General features: G+C 43.8%; 1 protein-coding gene across 1 annotated transcript in view; it reads left to right on the top strand.

Moving 5' to 3' along the window:
- Positions 1-14,935, top strand: part of LOC126282009 (myrosinase 1-like) — a 105,693-nt gene that overhangs the window by 55,114 nt on the left and 35,644 nt on the right. The window contains exon 7 of the mRNA XM_049981400.1: positions 10,409-10,556. Within this exon, the coding sequence (XP_049837357.1) occupies positions 10,409-10,556 (148 nt within the window). The remainder of the gene's footprint in view (positions 1-10,408; positions 10,557-14,935) is intronic.

Below are 14,935 nucleotides of genomic sequence, written 5' to 3'. Positions count from 1 at the left end.
TTAGAGCACGGGCGAAACAGCTGAGCCGTCGCTAGATGTTGTTGGCCAAATACAGTTGACAGTATTGTAATACAAAGAGATAATATAGAATATAGTTAAGGAAACATTACTACTAACGTAGACTACAATATGCAGGTTTTACCCAGTGCCCCTAAGGGAAGACTATTGTATCTCTTGGAAGCGATAAAGATTTATGGGAACAGGGAACTTCACTCCTCTGAACTTCTCAATGAGAAGAATTAATTTGTGCCCAGTGTCTACTTTTCGTGACATGACAAGCTGTTACAAGTACTATACACCGGTAGAGCTCTGCCCCTCCTCCTGCCACCCACATTAATCTTGCCTTAGTTTCTGCGAATCTGTTGTGCCGCAGCCTTTTCATCGTGTTTCGATACGCAGCTTTCAAGTCTCTTATTTGTCTGTTGTACGTCACAGTCCATACCCAAGGCAATTGTTTTTATAATCATAACGATAGGCCATTACCATACTTGTGTTGAGCCTTGCAGCCTTTGTTACTTCCATTCCTCATTCTGTTCTGTTCTGTTCTGTGTCGACAGCGATTCCTCAGATCAGTTTTTGGTATGCCAGGTGGGGCTATGACATCTTTGTCGGTTGAAAAGTTGTTTATCAATTAGGTTCATTGTACTGCATTTGGTTTCTACATTTACTTGTACCTGACCTTCAGAATTAAAAAAAAAATCCCTTTTGACTCATGACTCTATCTCCCTTTTAACTGAGTTTTATTTATTCAATTTAGTTGTACGCATACGTAGTCTTAGATTACATTTCTAACGCCGTTGCAAACTGTATTCGTCCACGTCTCATATGCTGCTTGCAGAGGCGTTGTAAATACAGTACGCAAGCGACAGCCCAACATTACTTGACACGTGTTGCTTTCCTTATAGTGATTTTACTTCATGAGACAATGTCACTTAATTGCTTCACGAAGACAGGTACGTTTTCTAACTTTCCAGTTTATGTTTACTGGGTGAAGAAAAATGTCACACTTAGTAGTCGGCATTCTATTCTCATTACAGATTTAAGACAGAAACTTACCTACCAAAATCGGATATGGTCAATTTTGAAAACACGTGTATGACAACGAGGAGCTGGAAAATTTGTCACACCGTGCAGGGCATCGGGCTGTAAGACCCTCGTAGCTACCTGAATGGACTACTGGGACATCAAATCCACATCTGCTATGAAGTTGTGGTTCGAATCCTCGTCGGATTCCTAATGTATTTTTTAAACGTCCTTTCCAAAGTTCTCGTCTTTTATTAGCAATTTTGTCACTAGACGATAAATTAGCATTCGACGACTATAGTTCTGTGAATGACTTCTGTACCAAATGGAGAGTAACGAACGTTTTATACACAAAGAGACATGGACTACTTCTAGCCGGCCGGTGTGGCCGTGCGGTTCTAGGCGCTTCAGTCTGGAACCGCGTGACCGCTACGGTCGCAGGTTCGAATCCTGCCTCGGGCATGGATATGTGTGCTGTCCTTAGGTTAGTTAGGTTTAAGTAGTTCTAAGTTCTAGGGGACTGATGACCACAGATGTTAAGTCCCATAGTGCTCAGAGCCATTTGAACCATTTTTGACTACTTCTAGGTCAACACGTGAAGGCATTTTCAACCTCCACAACACCCATTATTGGTCGGAGCACAAACACCACACTTTCGGGTAAACCTGTGGGCTGGAGGCGTTGAAGGACTCTCTTTGCGCCTTTATCTATTGCCAGAGAAGTTGAATACGCCTGTGTTCTTTGCAATACTTTGCTTGACGGGTTATAAAACGTGCAACTTTTGGGTGGTCTCACCATGATGATGCAGCGCCATATTCTGGAACGAATTTGTATAACTATGTAAATGAAGCATTTCCGGGGGAAAAGATTTGTACTGGCCTCCACGTTCTCCAGCCCTTAATCGTCTACATTTTTATTAGTGGGGGCATTTTAAAGAACAAGTTTACAGTATTCCAACCATGGACGTACATGGCCTAATAGCTCGTGTGGATGCCGCTTTGGTAAAGGTGGATGCAGGTTGAAACGTCCCCTTAGAAACATTTATAAATGACTGTGCTGCTAAACGACTTCCGATATTTGATTTTCAAACAGCTGAGCAGAACTGAACGTACTCAGACACGTCTCTCTTTACCTATTCTGATCAACACTAAACCGACACAACATTTTTAGCGCAACGCAATCTGACTTTCAATAATCTCTATAAAAGAATGGCCCTAACTAACAATAACCTATACCTTTCACGAATCACTTACCTCACAAAAATCTACGTTACTCGAACTACTGCAATACAGCGAGCGCCACTACTGCCAGCTAAATAAAGGATTCTAACTACTGAAGGCACTAACTACTGATGGGCATAGTTAGCAAATGAGAGATTTTGATAGAGAACAAACAATGTGTTTACCTTAATAGCGTTCAAAAGTCATAATATATATCTATCAGTTCATGACATCCAGTCTTATAAATTTACTCTCTCTGATGGACACACGTCCAGATCATCCGCTCTCAAAACTCTGCCATCTCACTCCCGACATCCACCACTGCTGGCGGCTCACCTCCAACTGCGCAACGCTACGCCCTGTTCACATCCACCTGCCCAATACTACAATAGCGAATGTTCCAACAATGCCAACCAGCCACAGACTGTACACAGCACATCCAGTGATTTTCATATAGAGCGCTACGTGGCGTTATCAGCATAAAAACCTAAACAGCCTATTTACAAGGTGTGTTGCGTCCTGCAAAGTATGATCCACCAAGTGGGGAAGTATTTCCAATTGGAAGGTGGTCGCTTTCAACATACTTTCTAAAGTGAACGTTGCTCTTACGTGTACGTGCTGGCCCTGTGAGCATAAGCCAGGACGTCGGACGTACAGAATGGAATTATTCTGCGTAGCACAATGTTCAGTCTAGTGTAGCCTACCTACTGTGTTCTTTGTTCCACTGGATAAAGACGATGTAACTTTATTCACTATTATCTTCTACTGGCTTTGTTTGTGTCATATTCGAAAGAAATTAGTCGCTTACGTCTGTAAGACGTTCATATTTTGTCTTTCTGTTCAAACAAAGGTAACAGTATCAGAAAGAAATACACAATATACCACTTTGTTGAGGTGTAATCTGGGCACAGTTTAATGCTTTTACTGTGAAAAAAAAATATTTGGCGCTAATGCGTCTCGAACATAGGCGAGTCTGCGCATCCGATCCTCGTGGTATTGCATCGTCTCACTAACCTAATACATCAACCGCTATAGACGATAAGAGTTCGTCGTACCTGTTGTTGGCCACGCTGTACGCCGTTACAGCGTCGCCAAAGCTCCAATTTGGAATAGCATTTCCATTTAACCTACTGGTAGAACTAAGTTTTGCTACATATACGAGGTGCGACAATAATGTAATGAGACTGATTTTCCTTGCAAGATGTGGCAACCCTGCAGGCTTACATAGGCACAATATCTTTGACCTTGGTCTTTAAGCCGCTTCTAGGCCAAGCCACTCATCGATGCATCTGCTCAATCGTGAGTTGTGCTGTATTAAGTTAACAGTTAAGCCATTTATTTTTGCGTTAAATTGGGTGAAAACGTGACGGCAACTTATGGTAAACTTCATAAGACTGTTGGAGAGGAGGTTATGTCAAGAGCTCAAGTTTTCGTTGGCATAAAATGTTTAGTGAAGGCAGAAGGAATGTTAAAGATAAAGACCATAGTGGATGACCATCAGCTTCACAGATGGATGTCAACTTGGCCAGGGTGCGAACTTGTAGGATCTGATCGAAGATCATCTGTGAAAATGATCGCAGGCGAACTGAACATCAATCGATAAACGGTTCGTCTAATAATAACTGAAGATCTTGGTATGAAAAGATTTTTGCAGAAATGGTCTCTGTCAGTACAGTAATTTTTAACCTCAAAACAAATTTCAATACTACCACAGCCACCTTATTCCCCGGATATCGCTCCGTGTGACTTTTTTCTATTTCCAAGAGTCAAAACGGCGGTCAAGGGACACCATTTTCAAACAACACAAGATATCCAAAAAGCTGTGACGAGGATCTTGGAGGATATTACAGAATATGAGTTCCAGAAATGTTACCATCAATGGCAGAAGCGCTTGAACTACTTTGAAGGAGACAACACTAAACCTTACTAAAACGGTAAGCAACATTTTTTTCACATCAGTCTCATTACTTTATTGTCGCACCTCGTATTTTCGTCTTGAACTCGGATGAGGAATCGCATGCCTACCGCTTACGACACTAGTTATTGCGGTAGCTAGCTTACCATTATGTACGTTTTTATAACTTAAACACATTTTTGTATTTTGATCAGTACGAAGCTGATCCAAACGATCGTAATTGAATAAGCGAATATTTGTAATCAGTGACTGTTGTGGCTTAAAAAGTTTCTTCAAAAACTACCAATTTATATGTATCTTCCGTTCTCCAACACGAGTACAACGGTACTGAGTTCCGATCTCAGTCTAAGGAGATGACTAACGTAGAAGATGTCTCGGCATTGGCCAGACAAGTCACACTGATAAAGAGACATTGCGATGAATATAGGCATCACACCAAGCTACATCAGGAAAAAAAATTGCCGTTCCTTACAACTGTCGTGACTGACACAGGGTATAAATCACGGAGAGACCAAGAACTTCTCGTCCACCTCCATCTACTGACAATCCCTCATTAAAGAAGGGGTTGATGTAGAAAACTTTATTCTACACAGGCATAGGATTTCAGCTTATTAGACCATGGGAAGCGGCATTCATGTCACAAAAACTTCTTCATCACTCGTAAGGAAACAAATTCAACAACGTCACTCCTAGGGGAGCTCACTACTACGGGGACTCCTTTGTTGTGCAGATGGCTGAGTGTCAATGCCCCCTGCAATGACGTTATTGTCCCGTCTCATAATACCTGCGCTTTTCTAGCGAACCATCCAAGCGAGGTAGCGCAGCTATCAGTACGCTGGTCTCCAGTTCTGGAGACGGTGGGTCAAATACTAATCCTGCAATCCACATTTCGGTTTTTCTTCATTTTCCTACATCGCCCCATGCAAGTGGCAGGGTGTTTCCTTTGTAACGAACACTACCGATATCCTTTCCCATTCAACCACCTGTAAACGAGTTTGTTGTCAATGAGACGTTAAATTATAAATCTTTGTTCCTCTTTCCAGAAAAAAGAAGATACAATTTGGAGAACAACTAGAACTCTCTACAATTGCACCTGACGAAGACAAGCAGCTGCCGCGTGGAACTTTTGTGCTGTTTTCCCCACACAATTAGACTCAATACACGAGTGCTTGCAAGAATCGTTAGAACTAACGTTCGACACAACTTTGTAATGTCATTGTTGCAACAGTCAATCTCAAAGTGAGTGGACTCATTGCAGTTCAAAATTGTTTCCTACATACTGAAAGGTTTGGAATTGGTTGGTGATGTAAAGACCATGTCAAGAATTTTTCCTTGGCGAAACCACACCACATTGTTTTCCAAATAGTTAAATCATGTAATGGTTAAACGCAGAAAGCTTTAATGACGACATAGAGACTTCTTGAATAATCCGCCGTCTCTAATACCTTGTGACGTTAATTGTTCGTAACAAAATTACTTGCCGGCCGGAGTGGCCGTGCGGTTCTGGGCGCTACAGTCTGGAGCCGAGCGACCGCTACGGTCGCAGGTTCGAATCCTGCCTCGGGCATGGATGTGTGTGATGTCCTTAGGTTAGTTAGGTTTAATTAGTTCTAAGTTCTAGCCGACTGATGACCTCAGAAGTTAAGTCGCATAGTGCTCAGAGCCATTTGAACCATTTGAACAAAATTACTTGTAGAGCAATGCGACCATCTTTTGTGCATCACGCAATGATAAACTGGAGACTCTTGACCCCAATTTTTATTATGTGAATAACCTGAAGCTGATACTTTTTGTAAGGAATTATGTGGAACGAAAATAAAAATTGCGATTGAGACATTTCTGTTTATGACTGAGACCTGCCGATATATTATTTACTTACCTATTCTAGAAACATAAGGGCTGAGTGTCAGTGCCCCCTGCAATCACATTATTGTCCCGTCTCCTAATACCTGGGCTTTTGTAGCGAACCAACCGAGCGAGTTAGCGCAGCTATCAGTACAGTGTACTCGCGTTCTTGAGGTCGGTGGGTCAAATCCCAATCCCGCAATGTAGACTTAGGTTTTCCCTCAAGTTCTTAAAACGCCCCATGCAAGTGACGGGGTGTGTCCTTTGAATCGAATACTACCGATTTCCTTTCCAATGCTCCGCCTTTAAAAGAGCTTTTTGTCGATGTGACGTTAAATTCTAAATCTTTCTTCCTCATTCCCTCCTTACTACAGCCAAATTCTGAGTACTATTTCTCAAGTAACTAATATCGATTTTGTTAAATTCACTCCTAAATTTTTCGCAATTTATTTCGACGTTTCACTGAGAAACAATCGCTGACAGACGTATTTTATTTTTGGTACAGGTTTCTGTTGTACTATTTATTTGATCGTAGTGATTATAAAGTTACACGACTAGATAGTTTCGGCGTTTTTGTCATTATCAATCGAACCTTTGCAAATAGGAACAACACAGTTCCCTATGTCTATTTTAGTTTCCGTGCATACGTACGGCACCTTATGCATACGTCTTAGCTGGTATGTCTCTGTACATACTGCATCTTTCAGCGAATGTGTCAGTTGTTACGGTCACATTATTTATATGTACTGTTACTTATTCGGTCTTGGTAAAATTATTTTTGACAGGATTTTGACAGACCTGGATCCAGAAATGCCCTTCTTTTGCATTAGAAATCATATTTTGTGGAAAGTCAGTGACAACGTTCATTCGTTGAATTTTTACCATACATAAATAACAAACGTAATATTTAGTTTTTGTCGTGATAATTTACCATTTTTCTATTAAAATGCCAGGAAAATTTTTCAGGTATTTTTTATGTTCAAAATCTGTTTGTACATTAAGGATGTCGTCTTGACAGTGGCAAAAAACGCGCAAACGAGCTCGTCGTGTAACTTTGTAATTACTACGAGTAAGTAAATCAATTGTGGAGCAGAATCGTATACCAAACATAAAACATGTTACTATATTAAACTGAAGATTGGGGGGGGGGGGGGGGAGAAACGAAATGAAGTACTGATGCATCAAGACAGTAAGCGGAATCAGCCGTGACGAGTGAAAAGTCTGTAGCGGACCAGGATTCGACCCCAGATCTCCTGTTTACTAGGCAGGTGCATTAACCACTGCGCCATCCAGGACACAGTTTTAGCACATCTGCGCGCAATATTTCGGCAGACCGTACTGCCGGTCCACAATTCCACCGAGTTCTACCTATCCACAGTCCCTGTCCATTTCATGCATGCCGTCTACTCGGAGATTCGCGCAGGAGGTCGGAAAAATTTGTGCTTCCGCACTGAAGAAGGAGGATCCAGTGCCCATCTAGGCGAATCAGTTGTGTGACGGCGTGGTGGCTGTTCTTTTGGACATGTGATACAATTCAACATCATAATAAGGCTGAACGTCCATATTAGATTTTGTCACCATTAATGTGGCAAAATGGATTTAAATTGAAGACCTATTACCAATTCCATGAAACCAGCGGAAAGTCTAGTAAATCTAAAATAATACCCGCACAGTAAATGTGGTAGCGGTGAGAGTACACCTCATTATACTGAAATGGACATTTCAGTCTAAAGGTTAAGCTGATTTCACAGTTTCGATTACTTTAAGTTAATTTCATCATGACTTACATGAAGTTCTGTGATCGGTCGCATTCGAAATAATGTTCGCATCGTAATGTGATGTGTTCCAGCGTTTCGGATATTATTACAAGTAGCCAACATCAGGATGATTTAAGCAAATGAAACGACCCTGAAAAAATCCGGGCAACAAGTCTGAATATTGTATTTTCACAACTCCGTCTTGTCGCTCAAAAGAGGAAAGGCCGCTGGACCTGATGGGATACCAGTTCGATTTTACACAGAGTACGCGAAGGAACTTGCACCCCTTCTTGCAGCGGTGTACCGTAGGCTCTAGAAGAGGGTAGCGTTCCAAAGGATTCGAAAAGGGCACAGGTCATCCCCGTTTTCAAGAAGGGCCGTCGAACAGATGTGCAGAACTATAGACCTATATCTTTAACGTCGATTAGTTGTAGAATTATGTTCGAGTATAATGACTTTTCTGGAGACTAGAAATCTACTCTGTAGGAATCGGCATGGGTTTCGAAAAAGACGATTGTGTGAAACCCAGGTTGCCCTATTCGTCCACGAGACTCATAGACACGGGTTCCCAGGTAGATGCCATGTTTCTTGACTTCCGAAAGGCGATCGATACAGTTCCCCACAGTCGTTTAATGAACAAAGTAAGAGCATATGGACTGTCGGACCTATTGTGTGATTGGATTGAGGAGTTCCTAGATAACAGAACGCAGAATGTCATTCTCAATGGAGAGAAGTCTTCCGAAGTAAGAGTGATTTCAGGTGTGCCACAGGGGAGTGTCATAAGCCCATTGCTATTCACAATATACATAAATGACCTTGTGGATGACATTGGAAGTTCACTGAGGCTTTTTGCGGATGATGCTGTTGTTTATCGAGAGATTGTAACAATGGAAAATTGTACTGAAATGCAGGAGGATCTGCAGCGAATTGATGCATGGTGCAGGGAATGGCAATTGAATCTCAAGTGTAATGTGCTGCGAATACATAGAAAGATAGTTCCCTTATCATTTAGCTACAAAATAGCAGGTCAGCAACTGGAAGCAGTTAATTCCATAAATTATCTGGGAGTACGCATTAAGAGTGATTTAAAATTGAATGATCATGTAAAGTTGATCGTTGGTAAAGCAGATGCCAGATTGAGATTTATTGGAAGAATCCTAAGGAAATGCAATCCGAAAACAAAGGAAGTAGGTTACAGTACGCTTGTTCGCGCACTGCTTGAATACTGCTCAGCAGTGTGGGATCCGTACCAGATAGGGTTGATAGAAGAGATACAGAAGATCCATCGGAGAGCAGCGCGCTTCGTTACAGGATCATTTAGTAATCGCGAAAGCGTAACGGAGATGATAGATAAACTCCAGTGCAAGACTCTGCAGGAGAGACGCTCAGTAGCTCAGTACAGGCTTTTGCTAAAGTTTCGAGAACATACCTTCACCGAAGAGTCAAGCAGTATATTGCTCCCTCCTACGTATTTCTCGCGAAGAGACCATGATGATAAAATCAGAGAGATTAGAGACGACACAGAAGCATACCGACAATCCTTCGTTCCAAGAACAATACGAGATTGGAATAGAAGGGAGAACCGATAGAGGTACTCAGGGTACCCTCCGCCACGTCATCTTCAGATCGTTAATACATAAACTCTGATGTTTAACTTGACGATGATTTTTTATCAGACTATTTTAACGATATGAAGATGGTGGTAAGCCGGAACCGGTAATAAAGTGTAAAGAAATCTGTGTGATCAAGACCGACTTGTGAAAATAAAAGTGCCAAAAATAAAATGATTGCGGACTCATTTACAGACTTCATGAGTTCAGTTGATAACTCTGCACATATTTATTAATGTATCGGGTGATCAAAAAGTCGGTAAAAATTTGAAAACTTAATAAACCACGCAATATTGTAGACAGAGAGGTAAAAATTGACACACATGCTTCGAATAACATGGGGTTTTATTAGAACAAAACAAAACAAAAAAACACCCCATATGGCTAGACGCGCAAAAGATCTCTTGAGCACGTCGTTTAGTGATGATCCTGTGCTCAGCCGCCACTTTCGTCATGCTTGGCCTCCCAGGTCCCCAGACCTCAGTCCGAGCGATTATAGGCTTTGAGGTTACCTGAAGTCGCAACTGTACTGTGATCGACCGACATCTCTAGGGATGCTGAAAGACAACAGCTGACGCCAATGTCTCACCATAACTCCGGACATACTTTACAGTTCTGTTCACAACATTATTCCTCGAGTACAGTTATTCTGAGAAATGATGGTGGACATTATTGAGCATTTCCTGTAAAGAACCTCATCTTTGCTTTGTCTTACTTAGTTATGCTAATGATTGCTATTCTGATCAGATGAAGCGCCATCTGTCGGACATTTTTTGAACTTTTTAATTTTTTTTGTTCTAATGAAACCTCATATCATTCCCAGCATGTGTGTCAATTGGACCTCTCTATCTACATTATTCCGTGATTTGTTCAGTTTTCAAATTTATACTGACTTTTTGATCACCCGGCATTAATATATGTTTATAAATTAATATATATTTATTAGTATATTTATTACTTTGCCAGCACAATTACTCTTCACTTATGCTACGTCATGGCTCACTTGATGATACTGAGGTGTATCTCTTTGCGCATCAGGTTGGAATCTACGCGCACCCCATCTTCAGCGAGGAAGGCGACTACCCCCCGGTGATGCGGGAAAGGGTGGACGCCAGCAGTGCAGCAGAGGGAAGACCACGCTCCCGGCTGCCATCCTTCACCAGCGAGGAAGTCGCCTACATCAGGGGTGAGTGTCCACTTGGTAGCCCCGTTTGCGGAGCACAGAGTGACACTGTACGCCGGCGCCTACTTTCTGCCATTTCTTAGCAGGGGAATATTTCACAAAAAGCAAGTGTTAGCAGATCACCACACCACATTAAGAACTGTCCATTGCAAGTTCAAGTCAACTATGAGAAATATAGGTATAAAGGACCTGAACTGTAGAAAGTATAGTCGTAAACTTTTACTTATCATTTATAAACATAAAGCCCCCTAGCATTTTTGTTGGTTTGTTTTCTGGTAGATTGGACTCTCTCATCACAGTACCATAGCATACCACTACAGGAGCAACAACAAAATACACTCCTGGAAATGGAAAAAAGAACACATTGACACCGGTGTGTCAGACCCACCATACTTGCTCCAGACACTGCGAGAGGGTTGTACAAGCAATGATCACACGCACGGCACAGCGGACACACCAGGAACCGCGGTGTTGGCCGTCGAATGGCGCTAGCTGCGCGCCATTTGTGCACCGCCGCTGTCAGTGTCAGCCAGTTTGCCGTGGCATACGGAGCTCCATCGCAGTCTTTAACACTGGTAGCATGCCGCGACAGCGTGGACGTGAACCGTATGTGCAGTTGACGGACTTTGAACGAGGGCGTATAGTGGGCATGCAGGAGGCCAGGTGGATGTACCGCCGAATTGCTCAACACGTGGGGCGTGACGTCTCCACAGTACATCGATGTTGTCGCCAGTGGTCGGCGGAAGGTGCACGTGCCCGTCGACCTGGAACCGGACCACAGCGACGCACAGATGCACGCCAAGACCGTAGGATCCTACGCAGTGCCGTAGGGGACCGCACCGCCACTTCCCAGCAAATTAGGGACACTGTTGCTCCTGGGGTATCGGCGAGGACCATTCGCAACCGTCTCCATGAAGCTGGGCTACGGTCCCACACACCGTTAGGCCGTCTTCCGCTCACGCCCCAACATCGTGCAGCCCGCCTCCAGTGGTGTCGCGACAGGCGTGAATGGAGGGACGAATGGAGACGTGTCGTCTTCAGCGATGAGAGTCGCTTCTGCCTTGGTGCCAGTGATGGTCGTATGCGTGTTTGGCGCCGTGCAGGTGAGCGCCACAATCAGGACTGCATACGACCGAAGCACACAGGGCCAACACCCGGCATCATGGTGTGGAGAGCGATCTCCTACACTGGCCGTACACCTCTGGTGATCGTCGAGGGGACACTGAATAGTGCACGGTACATCCAAACCGTCATCGAACCCATCGTTCTACCATTCCTAGACCGGCAAGGGAACTTGCTGTTCCAACAGGACAATGCACGTCCTGATGTATCCCGTGCCACCCAACGTGCTCTAGAAAGTGTAAGTCAACTACTCTGGCCAGCAAGATCTCCCGATCTGTCCCCCATTGAGCATGTTTGGGACTGGATGAAGCGTCGTCTCACGCGGTCTGCTCGTCCAGCACGAACGCTGGTCCAACTGAGGCGCCAGGTGGAAATGGCATGGCCAACCGTTCCACAGGACTACATCCAGCATCTCTACGATCGTCTCCATGGGAGAATAGCAGCCTGCATTGCTGCGAAAGGTGGATATACATTGTACTAGTGCCGACATTGTGCACGCTCTGTTGCCTGTGTCTATGTGCCTGTGGTTCTGTCAGTGTTATCATGTGATATATCTGACCCCAGGAATGTGTCAATAAAGTTTCCCCTTCCTGGGACAATGATTTCACGGTGTTCTTATTTCAATTTCCAGGAGTGTATATCAGCCGACTGATAATGTGGAGTTTCATAAGGTAATTCGTTTCTGGATTTGAAGAGACATATCACTGGAACAATCTATGGTAACACGCTGGAAGCGCAGAATAGACTGTGTACTGAATGGAAAGTCGGCTGCAGTCCACGCTCCAAAATTATGTGCACAGGCACAAAGTCTGCCATATAAAACTGAGTAAACAGCTGTGTCTGAAGCAAAAGGCGAAAGGATACTTTCTGTATGTTTTATTAATTATGGATTGTAGCTGATGGGCTTACCTACAAGTAAACAGTTGTTTGAAGCACTGTTAAATTTCGAAGTATATAACCAGCAGTAGTAAGAGAAAAGACTACCCAGGAGAGTACCGAACGTTAACCACAAAGTGCCTGACAGCCGATTTTCTTGTTATAAACAATAAAAGCTCACTAAATTGTAAAAACAGCGTGTGTAAATGAAGCAAAGCAACAGCAATTCCTAAAGTTAGTTTTACGGTAGAAGTTCCCCTTTTCCTTTAAAAAGTAGAAACGTCTTCGGTACAAAAGTTTTCTGGGTTTGGTACCGCATCATAATGTGTAAAACTACTGTTGCTGTAGAAAAACCAACGTTTCGGCCAGTGTTGCAGCGGCCTTCCTCTGGGTCTACTGGTAAGTTCTAGCTTGGTAAGTTCTAGCTTTGCAGTGTCCCTTATATTTTGTTGTTACTGTTTACTGCGCATGCCATTACGTGATAATTTTAAAAGGATAGATCCTTTAATTAGTCACTTAAGGAAGAAGGAGAGGTAATTTGTTGTGGTAAGGTCTTATGGGACCAAACTGCTGAGGTCACCGGTCCCTAAGCCTAAACACTACTTAATCTATCTTAAAGTAACTTAAGCTATGGACAACACACACATACACATGCCCGAGGCACGACTCGAATCTTCGACGGGGGGAAGCCTCAGGGACCGTGACAAGGCGCCTAGAAGGTGAGGGAACTTTATTTTAGTAGGTTATTGCGGTGGAGGGAGAGCGTAACCTCTGTTGTCTATTGGCACTTGTGTTATGTGCCATGACTGTTGGTGACCGTCGAATGAGAAGTTGTCTGCTGTTTTTCAAATGCTGGACGTCGGCGGCGCGGCGGCAGTTACTCCCCGGTAGTACTCCCGCCTCATGTTGACAGTGCGGTATGTTGGTCTCTGATTGCCGGCAGCCAAGATGGGGCCAGCCTGATTCCTTCCTGTCTATTCATATTCTATCCCCCCCCCCCCCCCCCCCCCCCGGTAGCTGAGTGGAAGCCGGCACGGTAGCTCAGCGTGTTCGGTCAGACGGCTGCGTGCTCTGTGTAATAATAATAATAAAAAGAGTCAAAGAATCAACTATCAACTTCAACGGATGTCTTGTGACGTCCGCCCAGACCAAACGCAACGAACAATATCGAACAAAACGAATAAAAAAAAAAAAAGGTGGTCAGCGTGACAGAATGTCAATCCTATGCGCCCGGGTTGGATTCGCGGCCGAATCGGAGATTTTCTCCGCTAACGGACTGGGTGTTGTGTTGTCCTAAACATCATTATTTCATCCCCATCGACTCTCAAGCTACCGAATGGGAAGACGCGCATCCGGCCGGAGGCCCTACTCACACTTTTCCAGTTTTATTCGTATTCTTAGGGTGTTTTAGTATTTCGATGGCCTCTCTGATTTTGCGTTTCCTCATAACCGGTTGCTTGGACAACTCACAAGCTTCGCTGAATTTTAAATATTTTCGGCAATCTTGCTGATGTTCTGCCACTGCAGATTTGTTGTGTTGCCCGAGACGAATATAGCGCTCGTGTTCCATAATGCGTCTTGCTATTGGCCTGCCAGTCTCGCCGTTGTATGCCTCTCCACATTCGCATTCCACCTTGTACACGCCTGCAGTGTGTAATGCTTCCACCTTGTCTCTAATGGAGCCTAGCACGTCCTGGACCCTGCGACCGACTACTGTAGAAGACAGGCTACACCCCAACCCAGTGAAGGTGTTTTCCTATTCGGTCAGTAAGGTAAGTGCACTGTTGGCTGCAGTTTCTCTGTTTCTTGCTCATCTTATATTCAACGAGAGGGCTGTGTGGATCGACTTATGGCTGTAGCCATTGGCTAGAAATCAGTGGGCACAGAGAAAGGCCGCTGAAGCTGTGGCCGAAACGTTGGTTTTTCTCCAGCAGCAGTAGTTTTATACATTATGACGCGGTACCATACCCAGAAAATTTTTATGTCGACTGACTGACCGCGGAAGCCTACGAAGTTATAGAAATGACTTGTCTCGCACTTGCGCTTTTTCTTCACTACTGTGCACACTGAGGTGTACATTGGGGTGGTGATATGCACTTATACAGATGACGACTCTATCGCGTACACAAGTTATAAAAGGGCAGTGCATTGTTGGACCTGTCGTCTGTACTAAGGTGATGCACGTGATAAGGTTTCCGACCTGATTATGGCTCCACGACGGGTATTAACAAACTTAGAACACGGAGCGCTATTTGGAGCCAGAGTATGGGACATTCAGTTTCGGAAATTGTTAGGTAATTGAATAATCCGAGATCCACAGTGTCAGGTGCGTGCCGAGAACACTAAATTTCAGGCATAACCACACGCCACGGACTACACAGTGA

The sequence above is a fragment of the Schistocerca gregaria genome, chromosome 7 (genome assembly GCF_023897955.1).
Source record: "Schistocerca gregaria isolate iqSchGreg1 chromosome 7, iqSchGreg1.2, whole genome shotgun sequence".
In the NCBI taxonomy this organism is placed as follows: domain Eukaryota; kingdom Metazoa; phylum Arthropoda; class Insecta; order Orthoptera; family Acrididae; genus Schistocerca; species Schistocerca gregaria.
This window is presented reverse-complemented; position numbering and strand designations above follow the sequence as displayed.